The sequence below is a fragment of the Nicotiana tabacum genome, chromosome 3 (genome assembly GCF_000715075.1).
Source record: "Nicotiana tabacum cultivar K326 chromosome 3, ASM71507v2, whole genome shotgun sequence".
NCBI lineage: Eukaryota > Viridiplantae > Streptophyta > Magnoliopsida > Solanales > Solanaceae > Nicotiana > Nicotiana tabacum.
In genome coordinates, this window is record NC_134082.1 from 212,812,129 (window position 1) to 212,831,655 (window position 19,527).

The following is a 19,527-nucleotide window of genomic DNA, read 5'->3' on the forward strand; positions in this document are numbered from 1 at the left end:
AACAAGCCGTAAGTTACAAAAATAAAATATGTGGTTCAGCAATGTCGTCGGCTAAATATTAAACATTTTTTGCCTTTCCTCTCCCTTTTCCCTTTCTTTCACAATTTACCATCTTGTTTATATATCAGTCTCGCCCACGGGTAGCAGGGGCGGATGGAGTTTAGAATTATCAGGAACCTAGTATTTTCGACGCGGAACATAAACTTATAGGTAAAAATTACTAACATTACAATAAATAAAAGATATGAATCCATAACTTTAAAAATATAATAGATTCAATGGTAAAAACCTTGTATGTTGAACCTACAAAGCTTAAATCCTGGATCCACATGTACGGATAGTACCATACACATGCTTATGATCACAACAGGCAAACACAAGCCTTAGATTTATAATTTGGCTAAAAATGTTATACTAACTAAATTGAGCTGGTCTTGTATTTCACAATGCAATCGTTGTGAAATGAAAATTTAACGATCTCAAAGGCTAAATACAAGGACACAGGGTTACAACTCTTTCTAAACCATAACACATGCATCTCCTGCCTCTAGATGGCTTTTATACAAGATTTTAGAGTTTGAGGAGGACCAGGCATTTCTAAAAAAAATACTACTCTTTGCAAGGAACGAAAATTTTATAGGTTTTCAACAAGTCTTCTTTCTTGGATTCATGCAAGAGTCATTCTTGGTCAAAGATGCAGAAGCAGGCTTCGAGACTAAGCCTTGCTTTGAGCTTGGATAGGGCATTCTTCGAAGCTTGGGCAATTGTGCAACTGGAGTCTGCACAAAAAATAAACCATATGAAATGCTGCTACCAAGAATATATAGTAGGAGAAAATCGCGGAGAAGGATGCTGATCACAATAATCAGTTCAGTGTCTAGACTGTCATTCATCGTGGAGCCTAGTTGATTTATGTCATCACGAAAAAAGTGGGGACAAAAGTAGCTTTTAATAATAACTGAATAATGAAGGAATAATACAATGTAGTGGTACCTTTTTTCTGGGATCTATTGCTGTTTCTCTTTCCTTGTAGAACTCAGGCAGGGGGCGAGCTTTGAAGCAAAAGCTTTGCCGAAGTTTCCTGAACTCCGATTCTGCTTTCTCCTGCAAGCAACATTGTATTGTTTGTTGATACGAATTTGACTTTATATTGATCATTTGCAATTTAAAATGACACTCCAATGTTAGAAATTTTGGTAAGAAAAAGTACTGTAGGATATGAAAAGAGCGGATTAAAGGTGTGTAAACTTCGTCTCTTTCCATTAAGCATTTTCAGGGAACAAAAAGAAGTACCAAATCCAATTTGCATTTGTAAGTACCAAACCCAATTTGCATTTGTAAGCCATTAGCATGAGTAACAGATGCTAAAGATGGTTTAGATGTGTTTTATACTGAATCTGAATCATGTGTATATAAAGATTGTTAGTTTTCTTCCGCTTAAACATCTTATTCCAATATTTGACTCCAAAGCGAAGAATAGAAAAGATGATGCTAAGCATGTGCATATGTATAACTAAATGTTAGACACTTTAATTTTTCTACACTATAGAGCAACCTTTCCTTGTTATTATTAGAAACCATAAGAGGAGAAATGGAGGAAAAGAATAGGAAATGTCAACTCCCAAATTGACTACAAGTGAAAAGACCAGAAGTGGCTCTGTAACGATTTCTACCGAAATGTTCAGGGTGGAAATAACCCCTTCTCGACCCAACTCCTGCAAAATCTTTGCTCCTTTCTTGGATACAACCAAACCGATTGCATTAGTACAAAGACAATCACACCCCTTACAGCATTCAAAAGTTTTAAACAGAACTTTTCATAAGAAAGAATTTTGCAGCAAAGTATAATTTAGCATGATCATAAACATGAGAAGGTTAAGAAGTCTTAGATTGCTCATTTCTGTATGCTTAACTTGGCAAAGGTAAGGCAATTTCTGTTTTATAGGACAAGATACAATTGTTTGGATCAATTGACAGTCTTTTCTTAGTAGTATTAAATAATTATTCTTTCAATAATTTTTAATGTAATATTAAAAAAAATATTAATCCAATATTAAAAAACTGAAAAGGAATTATTAAATCTTTACCCTAAAATCTTGAGCTTAACCACTTTAATTCTGCATACCATACCCAAAAAGATTTTGAACTTATATTATGATCTCATTCCTAAGTAAAGGTTGGTCAAAGTTCACACACTACTTTTCTTTGTTTTCGTTGTTCAGAAAATAGGAGGTGCAGAATTCATGGTACAGACAAACATTATACAAGCCATAGGGGAAGCTTTGCATAAGGAGTCAAACCTTTAATGTCGTTTGTGGTTGGACTTTCTTTACCTCCTTGGCATTGAATTTCTCTTCAAGCTTCTGAAAATATTTGCACAAGTACAAGATATATGAGAACATTGGAGTTTTCATAATGCAAAGGGAGATATAACCCACATAAAAATCCTACTATAAATTTAAATATTACACTCGCCTGTTTTCTTTGTGCAGCTCTTTCTTCTGTCCTCAAGTGGAAAGGAGTAGATGAAGTTGGTGATTGTAATTTGTTTCGGTAGGCCGTGAAAGACTTGGAACTGAACAGGGAACACCAAAGGTAAGAGAGATCCAATGGCAAACAACAGTGGCACAATTTTAAACTAAATAACCCCAAATTGGATACTTTGCAGAAAGAATACAATCACTGTTATGGTGCATGATGGATTGACGCACCAATATACTCTTGTTGACAAAAATGAAACTATTCCTGTGCGGAGATAACTAAGTTCAAGTGGAAAAAAAATTGCATCTCAGATTTTTTTTACAAAGTCTCCAGCATTCAAACTGTATTCACCAAAATCCACTTGTTTTGAAATACCGCAAAGTCTGGCTACTTAAATGGGACTTCCAAATAGCAGTTTTAACATGTTAAGAGAATAAAGTTCTACTTCGATTTGTTTCAATGTACAAATGATTATGCTACATTTTGAAGCCAGAGTCATCATTTTATAGACACTTACACAGAAGATAAAATGTTCCACTTAGGCCCCGTTGTTTTACTTCCTGAAGCTGAGGGATGAATTGGTGTTTTGATCCTGTAAATTGGAAGATACGAAAACCAAAGAACCATGTTAGTGGTTTGTCAGTGGAAGCAATGCTTCAATGAAATGCTATTACATAAGAAAGATTGTATACAGTGATATATATGGAAGTATACCTTCTACTTTCTGAAGATGGCGTTGTCATTGGGCGACTTGATGCACCATTTGATGCTGCCTGTAGTTGAAAAGACAAGTAATCTTAGAGAATCCTAGATTATTATCAGGATTAGCATTTATATAAAGAAGTTTACCATGGGAGTCTTGAGAGGAGTTGCGCACTTCTTAGTTGCCGCGCCAGCAGTAGGAGCGACCATTGAACTATCCTTCTTGAAAGGGGGAGGTGGAGGAGGTATTTTATTAGACTCTTTCGCAGCAGTAAGATTGATCAGTTTACTTAAGGATTTTGGGGTTGATCTCATTTCATTCTTTAGGTCTAAAGCGGAATTTCTTGTGATTGGAGTGAAATTGTTTTCTTTATCGACATCAAGAGGAATGTCATGCCTAGCAGGTGAAGGTGGGACTTTAAATTTTCTAGAATAAACAGATGATTTGAATGAAGAAAAAGCAGACTTTTTCTTGCTAGTCACTAATGCAGCATCATCGTCATCTCGTTTAGAGCTGGAGCTCTGCTGAATCAGATAAGATAAATCAGTTCAATATAGTATTCAAAATCAATACATCGATCAATCAATACGCCTTAATCACAAACTAATTGGGGTCATCCATATAAATTCACTCATACTTGTATATTTTTACACTTACCATCAACCTTTAATAACTGACTATGCTTTTCACAAAGGCAAAATTCTTATAGTATTGGCATGTTTTAGAAATCCAATAGGCCAAAGGACTGTAAAGAACACATAGTTACCTTCATCTTCAGCAAAGGTTTCTCAGTATGAGATGTTTGACTAATCTCAATTAGGCCTTTATTACAAACTAATTAGGGTCATCTATATAAATTCTCTCATAGTTGAGCTACTTTTCCACTCACCAGCAACCTTTTATCCGTATTTGGGACTAACTATGCTTTTCACAAAGCCAAAATTTCCTATAGTATTGGCATCATGGGCGAAGCTACACTATGGTAATGGTGGTCAATTGACCACCCTTCGTCGGAAAATTACACTGCGTATATAGGTAAAATATTAGGTTTTAGACATATATAACATAATATATTGAACACCCTTTGTCATGGAATTTTTTTACTTCTTTCAAGTTTGAAAACCCTAAGGAAAATTTCTGGCTTCGCCACTAATTGACCACCCTTCGTCGGAAAATTACACTGCGTATATAGGTAAAATATTAGGTTTTAGACATATATAACATAATATATTGAACACCCTTTGTCATGGAATTTTTTTACTTCTTTCAAGTTTGAAAACCCTAAGGAAAATTTCTGGCTTCGCCACTAATTGACAAATATTAGAAATCCAAATTGAGGCCAAAGGACTGTAAAGAACACACGTTTACCTTAGTTTTCAGCAAAGGCTTCTCAGTGTGAGATGTTTCACTAATCTCAGACCCTGAAACTGTTTCTTGATTCTCCCCATTCTCAATCTGGTTTGATGGTTCTGTCTCCATAGCTTCAGGAGTACCAGGTCCCTCCACTGGGGCATCATTTTCTCTCTCCTCCACATCAGCAATTCCTTCACCAACTAATAATGAAGCACTAACTTTGGAATCTGTTACTAAATCAGGGGCTGAATTTTGGGTGATTTCAGAATTAGGGTTTTCTTCATTGGCTTTTTCAAGCAAAGCTGCAGCCTTTTGAGCAGCAATTTTCTTGTAATGAGCTTCAAAGAAAGCTTTTTTCTGTGCAACAGAACCTGGTTTAGCATACCTCTCAGCTTCCTCTACATATTTTTTGTGAGAAAAAGTTGACCATTTATCCCAATCCAATGATTCTGACATAAATCTCCCAAAAGGAACTTGATTCCCCAAGTGCATGCACAGGGTTCCCCTGTATATACAAATCCTCACTCAATTCCATGCCCAAAAATTTCAAGATTTTAAATTTTGAGAGTCTAGAAAAATAAATAGTGGATGTTTAATTATACCTGTTTTGCTTCATTGGGTATAGGAGAAGCATAAGAGAAAGCATGCATAAGACAAGCTGAATCTGCCATCATATCAGTCTGCAACAAAAAAACAGGAGAACAAGAATGGAACCTGAAAAATCTAGAGATTTATTATTCTACCGTTATTTAAATTGTTTTTTTATGGCATGTAATCTCTCTCTCAGAGAATTTAAATTTGAAATTCAAATGAAAAAGGGCGATAAAAGAATAAGATACACGTTGTTTGAAGAAAGGCCACTCATAGAGTAAGAGTAGAAGACAAGAAGCTAAAAAGGTGTCATTTTTTAAATTCGGCCAAGTGCTTGGGGTTCTGGAATTCTGGGGTTTCTTTTTCAGACTTTGGCTAAGACTTTTATTTTTAGTATATTTTTCAATTGGAGGGTTGGACCCACATTGTTTGAACTCAATCCCAATCTCCAACGTTCGGATTTTGTTTTATCTACTATTCCATGATCACATTTTACGCCGGGGCGGAGCAAGAATTTAAAATTTATAGGTTCAAGCTTTTAGTTCTTTAACTTAATGAGTTTTAATTTAATAATTTATATATACTAAATAAATTTCTTAAGATAATGTATGATTTGGACCAAAGTTAATAGATTTGGTCAAATATGTATTCCATATCATTTTATGTGATATTATTTGATCGGAGAATAAAGACTTTTACAAAAATTAAATATGCAAGATATTACTCCCCCGTTCCAATTTATGTGAATCTGTTTGACTGGGCACTGAGTTTAAGTAAAAAATGAAGACTTTTGGAATTTATGGTCCTAAACAAGTCCAAATGGGGCCAGAGTATTGTGTGGTTATAAAAGCTTTTCATTAAGGGTAAAGTTGTAACTTTAAGCTAAATTGTTACCAAATTTAGAAAGGGTTCATTCTTTTTGGAACGGACCAAAAAGGAAATAGATTCACATAAACTGGAACAAAGAGAGTAGTAATTTTCTCTAATAAACCAATAATAACAACAACAAACTCAGTGTAATCTCATAAGTGAGGTTTGAGGAGAAGAGTGTATATGCAGACAGTGGCGGAGGCAGGATCTCCACGAAGGGGGTTCAAAAAAAATATTGTATCGAGTGGGAATTGAACTCATGACCTTATATAGATTTTGAACCACCTTGACCACTAAACTACACTTTTGGATTGTGTTAAGGGGGTTCAAAACTTAATATATAGAGGTAAAAAACAGATTTTGCCTTATATATACAGTGTATCCCCCTTGCGCCCCCCTAAATCTGCCCCTGTATGCAGACCTTACCCCCACCTTGAAGGTAGAGAGAATGTTTCCGATAAACCCTCGGCTCACGAAAAACAAGAAAAAACACAAAGTCATATCAACTATGCTAATATAAACGTTAGGATCAAAACTAATTTTCAAATACACAAAGACATCAACTATTAAAAAAAAGTACAAGAGTATTTTATCACGTAAAATGAACTGATCAACTATTTATTATGAATAGGCCTATCATTGCTCGATTATGATGTCCAAAGTCAATGTTTGGTAAATCCTACGTATCTTTTTCTTAATTTAGAGAATATCTCAAATTGTAGGACTGAAGAAATTTGATTAAAATAGCTGGACTGGATTTAATTTCACGTTTTACTAATACTTGTACTAATTGAAGAGCATTAATTCCAGTCTTCTACGCCAATTTATTTCCAAATAATGCAGTCGAATTCTACAAATTACGTAGTTATTGACATAATTTTAGAGATCTATTTGCTGCTTCGTTTTCATTGGTAGGAGAATTATTTTACGTATTTCTTGAAGCAACAGACTTGGAATGCAAAATATGCAACAACCAACTACCAGTTGTTATAACGTCATTTTTTCCAAAGTAAATTTGACTAGCTGTTTAACTTTAGGAACCACAACAAAAGAGCTATATAAAAAAGCTAAATAAATCTTAATCAGCTAATAACACTCTAATTATGTGCTTTAGCAAATTGAGAACAAAGGGATAATTTAGGGAGGCTGCCACAATTATTTAGCTTTTCTGTAGTAATTTTGGATAAAATACCTTTAATATTTAGCTTCTGTAGTATTGTTTATCTTTTTTCTTTTTGTTACCTATAACGCCACCTTTCAAAAATGTTTCTCTAGCTGACACGTTTTGTATTACTACTATAATTTATTACAAAATTGATTAGTTTTATGCGGATGTAGATTTAATGTATCTTTCATCTTTTATCCGAACTTGACCTGGTAACGAGAGAAGCTCACATAAATGGAGTAAATAGATTAATAAATCCGTCCAGAAGTGAATCCAGGATTTTGAGTATAAATTTAGGACGTGATAAGTTATTGGGTTCGGGATAAATTATTTACATAATATTAAATAGATTTTGTAACACAAATACATAAATATATTCTGTAATTCGAGTAGAAGGAACAAAGACCAAAAACTACGTCCAATCTCTATCACACTTCCTTTTTCTGATACAGATTAAAGAAGACTTCGTTAGATGACAAAAGAAAAAGGAAGAGGAAAGAACAAACTTCCCATTCCATGTCCACGGTGTCATTCTTGACCAAATTGAAAAAAGTCAAATTCTGGCTTGAAGTTATCTATACAGTAGCAGAGAATTCAATATTAACAGTGAAAGAAACAACACTTCTTGCTCATAGGTTTAGATTGAAATGCGTGAAGGACACTGTTCTTAAAGATATTTTATCTATACAGTGATAAATAAAATAGATGTAATTTTTAGGAATCAACAAACTCTTCTAACTACAAATTGGAAATAGAAGCAGTATAAATAGAAGAGAATAACCTAGTAGAAAGTTTTTGAAAATCAGTGTCTTTAGCTCTCCAAAACACCTCATATATAAGTAGAGGATTAACGGCTAGCTTTAGATTAAGAGCTAACTAACGGTTAGTTAAAGATTAATCACCAACGACTAATAGTCTGTTTGGTCAAGCTTCTCCAAAGGCCAAAAGTACTTTTGTTTTTAAAAGCACTTTACTTTTGAGAAAAAGTAGAAGCAGTTTCTGAGAAACAGAAAAAAATAGCTTCTTTCCAAAAGTAGAAGCAGAAACAGTTTTGACTTTTCTTCTTACCAAAAATACCCTTAACAAAATATAGTATATACCGAAATAACCGTTAAACTTAATACTTAGGATATTAATGTATAAGTATTTCTTCTTATTTTTAGGATAACTTTCTAATATATAGTGACTTGAGGGGTGAATTTTTTTATATTTGTTGAATGATTTATAATATATTTAAATAATATTAAAATAATTAAAGTACTTTTTAATTTTGTTTTCATATTTTACTTAAATAAAATGAAAAGATTTAATTATTGCTTGTAATAACAAATTTTTGAGATTATTTATTTATTTATTTATTTATAATATTAATTATTAAGTAAATCTATTTATGTTCTTATTCGTAATTTGATAATTAAAAGCACTTTTTGAAAAGCTTGGTCAAACACAAATTATTGTTCAAAAATGCTTTTCAGAGTAATTAGCCAAACACAAACTGCTTCTCTCCAAAAGTATTTTTTTCAAAAGCACTTTTGAAAAATGCACTTCTCAAAATAAGTTGATTTTTCTAGCTTGGCCAAACAGGCTATAAGTATAGTTAATATCAGAATCATCCTTTAATAAATTTGTACTGGCTAGTTTGAAAATTAATTATACCGGTTATATAAGATAATAAGCATGGGTAAGGCAAATATAAGATAATAAAATTAATAAGCATAAGCAAAAATATCTTTTTGCAAAATGTGAGTTGGATCACCATAAATAACAAAATAAAATTAAAAAGGGAAATTTTCTTTCCTATACCATATAGGAAACTATATTACCAAATATATTCATAGTTTGCATATTACCCGTCATGCTAATAGTATTTCTACAAAATATAGACAATTCATTAAATAAAAAATCATTGTAGTTGTAGGCTTCCTTATTTAGGCGCGCTAATATTGGAGAATTAAATATTCTTCCAGATATTTTATAATGCAAATCACGCATTAATATTATCGGCTGTTTCGATTCAAAATTTAGCGACTCTATTTTTGCGATACACAGTGTTCAACATTTTTGCTGATTTCACAAAACAAAAATGACTAAATCCTATACAATTCTTCTGCAACAAACACAATTATGTCTAAAATCCCAATTATGCTATAACTGAATGAGAATTGAGATAGCTATGGGAGATTTAGAGAATTTCAGGTTGATGGCATTGTAGTCGATGAGGATGCGAGTTATAGTCTATTGATTTCTACAATAGCACAACAATTAATGATAGATACATCCGAAAAAATTATAGAAATCAAATACAACGCAAAGGAAAAGAGAGCAGCAATTCCACCATTGACAACCATTAAAAAGCTTTGAAGCTTTGAAGTCGAATTTGGGTTTTCAAAAATCATTATTTATTTGGATTGGGTGTTGTTGAAAATAATTGAGAATATAGTTTGAAGTTTATATCTCAATTTTGAGAGGTCTTGGTGAAGATTAGACTTGGTTTTTGGCTGAATTTCAGATTGAAACTCGAAGAAGAAGAAGAAGAAGAAGAAGAAGAAGAAGAAGAAGAAGAAGACATGACATACATTATATGCAGAAATTGTAGACTGTTGTTTATTTATTTTTCTTTTACTCATTTAACTATTGTATGAAAGTTGAACAACATTATATAAAAATTGTATTTAAGTGGTATTATATTATAGTTGTGTATACATGGAGACGAAAAAGGAAAACAAAAACTTATGATCATATCCGCTATATATAATTGTTCACGATTTCAATATGGAATTAAGTATCACCAATGAGAACATAGTTGCAGGTTTGTACTGTTACATTTTCTATCAAATTCTGGTTGTATATCAATGTCCTACACTTTATCTACAAAATAAACTACATGTCAGAGTATATATATATATATATATATATATATATATATATATATATATATATATATATATATATATATATATATATATATATATATATATATATATATATATATTCAAACAATATTTATAAAATTTATACATATATTCTGCAATAAAACTTCATATCATTTGAAAAATTAATATGAAATACAAAATTTCAATGTTTCTACAAATTATTTACAAAATTTCTACAAACTGCTCATAACAGAATTTATCTTTATTTTCATGCAGGTTCGTCTGGAACACTAAAGTTACTTGATATGTCAACATCTCCCGTTATAGAGGAATATGAAAGTATAATAATAACAGATAGTACATCAAGTTTTATTGAAGTAGGACAAGTATACCAAGACAAGCAAATTTCATACAACTAATTATACATAGTAAAAATAAATTTCATACAACTAATTATATATTATACAACTTATCTACAATTTATCTATAATTTTCTACAACTTTCACACATTATTTCTACCCAGTTAAATATAATTACAATAACATACAACTTAAATACAAATTTTATACAATATGTCTTTTGTATATTTTGTATCTGATTTATACATAGTAAAAAAAAAATTTCATACAACTAATTATATATTATACAAATTATCTACAATTTGTGTACATTATTTCTACTTAGTTATATACAACTACAATATATACCACTTAAATACAATTTTTAAGCAATGTTGTTCAATTTTCATACAATAGTTAAATGAATAAAAGAAAAATAAATAAACAACAGTCTACAATTTTTCTACAATTTCTGTAATATAATGTATGTCATGTCTTTTTCTTCTTCGAGTTTCAATCTGAAATTCAGCCAAAACCAAGTCTAATCTTCACCAAGACCCCTCAAAATTGAGATATAAACTCCAAACCATATTCTCAATTATTTTCAACAACACCCAATCCAAACAAATAATGATTTTGAAAACCCAAATTCGAATTCAAAGCTTCAAAGCTTTTTAATGGTTGTCAATGGTGGAATTGCTGCTCTCTTTTCCTTTGCTTTATATTACTGAAATTTGGGATTGATAGATAGAGAGAGACGTATAGAGAATTCTCAATTCTTTGCAACAACATCCAATCCAAACAAACAAATGTCTTTTGAAAATCCAAATTCGAATTCAAAGACTCAAAGCTTTTTAATGGTTGTCAATGGTGGAGGGGTTACAGATTTTCGCTTGTTTTAGAAGAGGAAATCATGGGTGATTGAAGAGGAAATCGTGGGGTGTGGTTTGGTACGTGAGTGAGGTGGTGGGATTTGGAGAGAGAAACTTGGGGGAGTGTGAATATACGATTGAGTAAAATTAGAAGACTAATTAATACCATTAAAATCCTAAAATGGTACATAAATGGTAATTAGATATGTAGAAGGTAATTATATTAAAAGTTAAGCATGGAGGGTAATATAGTTTACTATATGGCATGAGAATGTAAAAATTCCAATTAAAAAGCATAAGTAACCCAGTTTGCTTGAGCCCCAACTTTCTTAGGTAAAAATAGCACAGACTAGCCAGTTTTCGGACTGATCATTCAAAAATAGTCAGCATTTGCAAAGTCATTAAAATAGTCATTATTTGCTGCAACACAGAAAGTTCCAGCATAATATACTGGAAATCGGTGCACCTATGTATGAACTTCCAGCATATTATGCTGGAACTCCAACACGTAGAAAGTTCCAGTATAATATACTGGAGATTGGAGTAGTTGTGTATGAAATTCCAGCATATTATGCTGGACCTATATAATATACCGTAACTCCAGTATATTATGCTGGAGTATTTTTCGGAGTTTGAATAGTGTTTTTGTTCATATTTATCTTTATTGAGAACTGATTCAAATACTCTTTTAAGTTTATTGGCTGGATGAAGTTATTTACTGTGAGTTGAATAAGTCTTTTACTAGAGTTGACAGAGTCTTTAGGACAATTGCTATTTTTTCTAATTTGGTTGCTGTTTTTCTGGTCATTTCCTAGATTTTAGTCAAGTGGGTGTTATGGATAGATATTATCTTTACGAGCTTGTAAGCCTATAAAAGGCACACCACTTTCAGTTAATAAAATAAGCCCCTATACAGAATATCTCTTTTAGCTTCTCTGCATGTGCCTTAAGTTTTCTAGTTAAAGACAAACTCTTTTTCTACATTGTGGCATCAGAGCCTGCATTCGGTCTTTGACTGGGCGATAGAGGGATAAGGAGAGAAACACGTGAGGGAGTGAAATACAAGAAAAACAAAAAGGTATGGCAACAAATGCTATTTCCTCTTCTTCACAACCACGCATACCCATCTTCAATGGCGAGAAGTATGAGTTTTGGAGTATCAAATGAAGACCTTGTTTAAGTCTCAAGAATTGTGGTACTTAGTTGAAAATGAGTTCGTTGATGTGGACGAGCCGGATGCAGAGGATGAGAGGATATTAAAAGAAGTCAGAAATCAGGATGCCAAAGCTTTGTTCTTTATTCTGCAAGCTGTTCATGAGACAATTTTCTCAAGAATTGCAGCAGCAACAACCTCAAAAGAAGTGTGGCTGATCTTGAAAAAGGAGTTTCAAGGTTCTTCAAAGGTAATTACTGTAAAACTACAATCTCTTCGCCGCGATTTTGAAACATTGTTCATGAAAAATAATGAATATGTGCAAGACTTTTTATCAAGAGTTACTAGGATTGTAAGTCAAATAAAATCATATAGTGATGAGGTAATGAAACTGTAGTAGCAAAAGTTTTAAGAAGTTTACCTCCAAAGTTTGATCATGTGGTTGCAGCCATTGAGGAATCAAACGACTTATCTGTGTTTTCATTTGATGAACTAATGGGCTCTTTGCAATCTTACGAGTCACGAATCAACAAGTCGATTGAGAAGAATGAAGAACAAGCTTTTCAAGTTAAGGAAGAGTCTCCAATTCAGAATGAGAAGTCGCCAGAGTAAAGAACACAAGGACGTGGTGGGAGAGGTGCTTTTAGAGGAAGAGGACGTGGTAGAGGCAGAGGCCAATTTGGACGTGGTAGAAATGGAGTGCAATGTTACAACTGCCACAAGTTCGGTCACATAGGACCTAACTGCTGGTACAAAAAACAATCAACCTAGTTATGCAGAGGAAGAACAAGAAGAAAGCATGCTTTTCATGGCTCGCTCTACTATCATGGATCATAAGATTGGTGTTTGGTTTGTTGATAGTGACTGCTCCCATCACATGTCTGGAGAAAGGTTAGTATTCAGAGAGTTAGATGAGACAAAAAGGAGGCGAATTTGGCTTGGAGATAACAAGGAAATACATGTTAAAGGTGAAAGTACTATGTCTGTCCAAACGAGTCAAGGTAAAGTAAAACTTATTCAAAATGTTCTCTTTGCTCCTAGTTTGGCTCATAACTTGCTAAGTGTTGGGCAATTATTGAATAGTGGATTCTCTATCTTGTTTGATGATGGATTATGTATTATTAAAAATAAAAAGACGGGTCAAATTTTAGCAAGTATTCATATGACAGAGAACAAAATGTTTCCTATTGAAATTTCAAAATTAGAACAAGCATTGATTGTTAGTGAAAGAAATCTTGAAGAATCTAAGTTGTGGCATTTACGTTATGGACACTTGAATATGAATGGATTGATGCTGTTGAGTCAACATAAAATGGTTCATGGTTTGCCAAACATAAAATCTGTTGAAAATGTGTGTGAAAGTTATATATATGGCAAGTAACATAGAAAATCCTTCCCTATAGGAAAATCATGGAGAGCTACTAGTTGTCTTGAAATTATTCATGCAGATCTGTGTGGTCCTATGAATATGCAATCGCTTGCTGGTTCTCGATATTTTCTACTATTCACATATGATTATAGTCGTATGAGTTGGGTATATTTTTTGAAGTTCAAATCAGAAACTTTTGCAAACTTCAAAAAATTCAAGGCATTGGTTGAGAACCAAATTTGTACTAAAATTAAGGTTCTTCGTATAGACAGAGGAGGTGAGTTTGTATCTCAAGAGTTTAAGTTGTTTTGTGAAGATAATGACATTCACAGGGAATTGACTGCACCTTACACTCCGGAGCAAAATGGAATTGCTGAGCGAAAGAACCGAACCGTGGTGGAGATGGCCAGAAGCATGCTGAAGAGCAAGAATCTTCCGAATCAGTTTTGGGCTGAGGCAATTCATACTGCAGTTTATTTGTTCAATATATCTCCGACAAGAGCAGTCATGGGTCAAACACCAGTTGAAGCTTGGAAAGGTAGAAAGCCGTGGGTAAGTCATTTGAGAATTTTTGGTTGTATTGCATATGCTTTAATAAATTCTCAACATCATCAAAAGCTTGATGGAAAATCTGAAAAGTGCATCTTTATTGGATATTGCTCTGAATCCAAAGCTTTTCGATTATATAACCCCACAAATGGCAAAGTGATTATCTGGAGAGATGTGGCATTTGATAAAAACTCATGTTGGAAATGGGAAAGCAGCAGTAAAAGTTCACAAGTTGTAATGGAAGATGAAGTTTTTCCTAGTGAAGGAGAAAGTCAGCCTTTTGTTAATACACCAAGCCACTCTTCAGAAAGTTCCAGTAACATTAGTCCAGTTGGAAACAGCTCAACATTGATGGTGCCCGACTCAGAAGATTCTGATGAGACTCCTCCACAGAAGACTAGATTACTTGCAGATATTTATGAAATATGCACTTTTGCTTTATTTGGAACAGATCCAGCTAGCTTTGAAGAAGCTTCAACAAAAAAGGAATGGAGGTGTGCAATGGAAGAAGAGCTTATGGCAATAAGGAAAAATGGAACATGGGATTTGGTGGATCTTCTAGACGACAAAAATGTAATAGGATTAAAATGGGTGTTCAAGACAAAATACCATATTGATGGGAGTGTGCAGAAACGTAAAGCCAGACTGGTAGCAAAAGGATATTCGCAGCAACAAGGTATTGACTTTGACGAAACTTTCTCTCCAGTTGCTTGTTTTGAAACAGTAAGAATCCTTTTAGCATTGACTGTACAGTTAAAATGGAAAGTTTATCAGTTTGATGTTAATCTGCGTTCCTTAACGGCGACTTGAAAGAAGAAGTCTATGTAGCCCAACCAGATGGCTATGTAAAGAAAGTAAAGGAAAACAAAGTGTACAAGCTGAAGAAAGCACTTTATAGGCTTAAACAAGCTCCGCACGCATGGTACAGCAAAATCGACTCCTATTTTAGAGAAAATGGATTTGAAAGAAGTAAGAATGAACCAACTTTATATGTGAAGAAAGTATGAAAAAAATGATCTTTTGTTGGTATGTTTGTATGTTGATGATATGATATATATGGACTCAACGTACTCTGTTATATATGATTTCAAATCTTCCATGATGAATAAGTTTGAAATGACAGATTTGGGATTGTTGCACTATTTTCTTGGACTTGAAGTAAAGCAAGGAGAAGATGGATTTTTCATTTCATAAAGGAAGTATGCCATTGATTTGCTCAAAAGGTTCAATATGCTTAATTGCAAAATAGTGCCAACTCCTATGGATGTAAATGAGAAGCTGCAACTTGAAGATGGTACTGAAAAAGTTGATGGAAGCTATTTTAGAAGCTTAGTTAGAGGCCTGATTTGTTTGACTCACTCCCGTCCTGATACATCATTCTCGGTTGGAGTTATTTCGAGGTTTATGCATAAACCTTCAAAGCATCATCTTGGAGCAGCTAAAAGAATCTTGCGCTATATTGCTGGAACTATAAATTTTGGATTATGGTACTCTCGATGTTCTAGTTTTAATTTGTATGACTTTTCGGATAGTGACTGGGCAGGATCTTTGGATGATAGGAAAAGTGTCTCTGGGAATTTTTTCACTTTTGGTTCTGCAGTGATTACTTGGAGCTCAAAGAAACAAGCAACATCGGCGTTGCCATCTTCAGAGGCAGAATATGTTACATCAATGTCATCAACATGTCAAGCATTATGGCTAAGGAAGATACTTGCAGATCTTTACCAAGAGCAAAAGGAAGCAACAAAAATCTTTTGTGACAATTTATCAGCAATTGTAATGACCAAAAATCCTATATTTCATCGAAGGTCGAAGCACATAGACATTCGACATCATTTTATTCGTGAACTAGTTACAAAGGGGTTGATTGAGTTGAAGCACTGAAGAGCAAGCAACAAACATTCTTACTAAAGCACTTCCTCCGGCAAAATACAATTACTTTATGTTATGCCTTGGTGTATGTGATTTTGAATCAAGGGGGAATGTTGGGAACTAATTCAAATACTCTTTTAAGTTTATTGGCTGGATGAAGTTATTTACTGTGAGTTGAATAAGTCTTTTACTAGAGTTGACAGAGTCTTTAGGTCAGTTGCTATTTTTTCTAATTTGGTTGTTGTTTTTCTGGTCATTTCCTAGATTTTAGTCAAGTGGGTGTTATGAATAGATATTATCTTTACGAGCTTGTAAGCATATAAAAGGCACACCACTTTCAGTTAATAAAATAAGCCCTTCTACAGAATATCTCTTTTAGCTTCTCTGCATCTACTTTATGTTTTCTAGTTAAGACAATCTATTTTTCTACAATCTTTACATGAAAAGTGACTAAATTTCGATTACTTTTGAAACTGTGTCTATTTTTGAATGACCACTTATAAATCTAACTATTTTTGAATTTAGGCGTTCAATCCCAATCCCTTTTTGATCTTTAAGACTTAGACAAAGAATAATTGTAAATAAAGTGAAAAACAACTAGCTTTTTCCAATCCATATTGGACAAGTCCCTTTTGGGGTACCCAACACATTATTCCAACATAAACTATCCAACAACGGCTTCCTGGACATCTTTTAAGTTAGGTGTTCAATCTAAGATCTTTCAAAAATCATAGAAATTAAAGGTCTAAAGTTTGTTACTTTCACAAATCAAAAATCACGTTTTCAGCACTCAAAGTCGCCTATCCTGTCTCCATTGCTACCCCATAAACTAGAATATGAAATTTGTCTTAATAGTTTTCTGCTTCAATCTCTTGCCTCATCTTTTTTCCCCTTTATAAAGCATGACAAAAACATCAGATTGACAAATATCTTCAAGTGTTCAACTTCAAACATCCATGTTAATTAAACTACAACAACAACAAACCCAGCTTAATCCCATACGTGGGCTCTCCATACGTGGGGTCTGGGGGTCTGGGCAGGTAATGTGCACGCAGCCTTACCCTACCCTATAAGGGTAGAGAGGCTGTTTCAGATCCATGTTAGTAAACTGTGTTGTAGAAACTCATCAGATTGATTACATGATGTTGGATAAATATAGGAGACCATCATTTGTTAACCAAGCCAACCAATGTCCCATTTTGCTTTTTTGGAAGTTGTTAGCCCCTTAACAAAGGTCCTCGGCAGGTGTGGGTTATGACAAGGATTTCCATGATGGCCTTGGTACACAACTTGAAAAATGGGGCAACATCATGAAAGGCTGCTCGGCATAACGGACAATGCGGGGTTCGACAAACGCACCTTGAATGGAAGCAAAGCGCATTTTACTTAGATGTATGGGTTGGGAAAACAATGACAAGGTAAAGCCATGTCAAGCAGGGGCAAAAACATGGCAAGGCAAGGCAAGGCGAGACAAGCAATGACAAATGCTACGGACAGATTTGATCAAGTCGGCGACGACTTGACATGGGCGGGCAACTTGGACAATAAACGTGTGTAGCTAAGTCAGTGGGTGGCGAGCTGTGGCAATGAAATTGGTGCGGAGCAGTGTCAAAGGCAAGGTTGGGCGCAATGCCAGCCCTGGCACAAAGCAGCTGGGCGAAAATTAGACACATGTTGTGCACAAGCAGCAGTTGGAAAACATGTACCAAGCACATGGGAAGCAGTTGGCAGTTGCAACCTCTTCCAAGACATGCTGATCATGGCCTAAAAGTGTGCCTACGTTTTTGTACTTTGTCTTAACTTGTTGCCCATCAGTTGGGGCTTGTCAACTGATTGTAGCCTTATAAATACTTGCCTAGGTTGGCCAAAACGGGGCAGAAAACTTAGTCTAAGGCATTCTGAAGCCAAATACGTCTAAGTCATTTCCTAAGGGTGGGAAAACCATTTTGGGGCAGGGAATTCTTTCTCTTGGCCACAGGGTTGGCTATTGTGTTCTTGTATTTACATATTAATAAAAGTTGGGAGGAAATTCCTGTATATTGTGTGTGCCTTTATCTACTGTTTTTGCTGCCTATTTTCATTCTAAGTGCAAACGTCCCTAAAAATAAAACTAAGTGTTGGAAAGGATGAAGTCAAGGCTGGGCTTGACTGCCGCACAGAGGTGAACCTCGGGCTAAGTTTGAGTAACACAAATCACCCCTGTGACAATTGGTATCAGAGTCAGATTGGATCGGGGTGAAGACACAATGTTCAGTGGTTGAATTTTTTGAAGAATGGCTGGTGGCAACGCAGAACTGAGGGAAAAGGTTACTTCATTAGAGGCACTCATCGGAACTATTGATGGGGATCAATTTCTGACTATCTTGACACGTCTCGCCTATCTTGAGGCTGAGATGAATAGGCTGAGCCAGGAGTGCACAGATCTGAAAACGGAAAATGGGTTGCTGCGTCGTGTTGTTGGCAATGATGAAACACAACGTGGGGTAGATCGTACCAAGGTCATAATTCCGGAGCCTAAAGAGTTCAATGGCGCAAGGAGTGCCAAGAAACTCGAAAACTTCCTGTGGTATATGGAACAGTACTTCCATGCTGCCAAAGTGCAAGATGAAGACAAAGTCCCCATTACGACTATGTACGTGGTGGCGTACGCGCGTGGCAGATGATGTAAGTGCTGGTAGGCCGAAAATTAACTCTTGGGAAGGGCTGAAGAAAGAGTTGAAGGATCAATTCTTTCCTAGCAATGCGGGATGGATTGCTAGAGATCGTTTGAAGAAGTTGAAACAAACTGGAACAGTCAGGGATTACGTCAAGGATTTTAGTTCTTTGATGTTGGATATTAGCAACATGTCTGAGGAAGACAAGCTACATAATTTCCTTTACGGGTTGCAGTCGTGGGCACAAATGGAACTCCGAAGGCAAAATGTGAAAGACTTTCCTAGTGCCATTGCTGCTGCGGATGCGTTGGGTGATTTCCGGTTGGGACAAGATGGTTCTGATTTCTCTACTACTTCAAAGTCCAAAAACGGGAACAAGGACAAGGTAAAAGAGTGGAGGAAAAATGGAAATGACAAGGGTAATGTTGTTGAGGGCAATGGCAATGAGAAGGGAAACTAATATGCTGGACCTTCGACAAACAAGGGACAAAACAGCAAGTTTGATGGCTGTTTTATTTGCAAAGGGCCACATATGGCGAGGGATTATCCAAGAATTGAACGGCTTTCAGTTGTTTGCTGAAGAAAAGAGTGAAGATGAGCCAAACGAGGAAGAACATGGGCAAGCAACAACATATTTAGGGCCTATGGTGGTGCTGAAAAATGCGGAAGCTGCTTCGTCGAGG

At 34.7% G+C, this 19,527-nt stretch overlaps 2 protein-coding genes across 2 annotated transcripts; one reads left to right on the forward strand and one right to left on the reverse strand.

The window, feature by feature from the left end:
- Positions 1 to 395: 395 nt before the first annotated feature.
- Positions 396 to 5,348, reverse strand: LOC107812081 (uncharacterized). The gene is given in 10 exon segments (XM_016637114.2): positions 396 to 779; positions 994 to 1,104; positions 2,301 to 2,363; positions 2,476 to 2,575; positions 2,999 to 3,073; positions 3,196 to 3,254; positions 3,331 to 3,708; positions 4,553 to 5,011; positions 5,013 to 5,042; positions 5,140 to 5,348. Coding segments are annotated over 10 exon segments (1,482 nt in total). The 5' UTR covers positions 5,212 to 5,348; the 3' UTR covers positions 396 to 644.
- A 10,230-nt stretch (positions 5,349 to 15,578) lies between these two features.
- On the forward strand, positions 15,579 to 16,202 carry LOC142179277 (secreted RxLR effector protein 161-like). Its single transcript, XM_075248993.1, has one exon. The coding sequence runs from the start codon at positions 15,579 to 15,581 to the stop codon at positions 16,200 to 16,202; it is 624 nt and encodes a 207-aa protein (XP_075105094.1).
- Positions 16,203 to 19,527: the final 3,325 nt, after the last annotated feature.

Excerpts from the sequence above, each read along its gene's own strand:
- LOC142179277 (XM_075248993.1), top strand. The coding sequence starts at position 15,579 with ATGGATGTAAATGAGAAGCTGCAACTTGAAGATGGTACTGAAAAAGTT.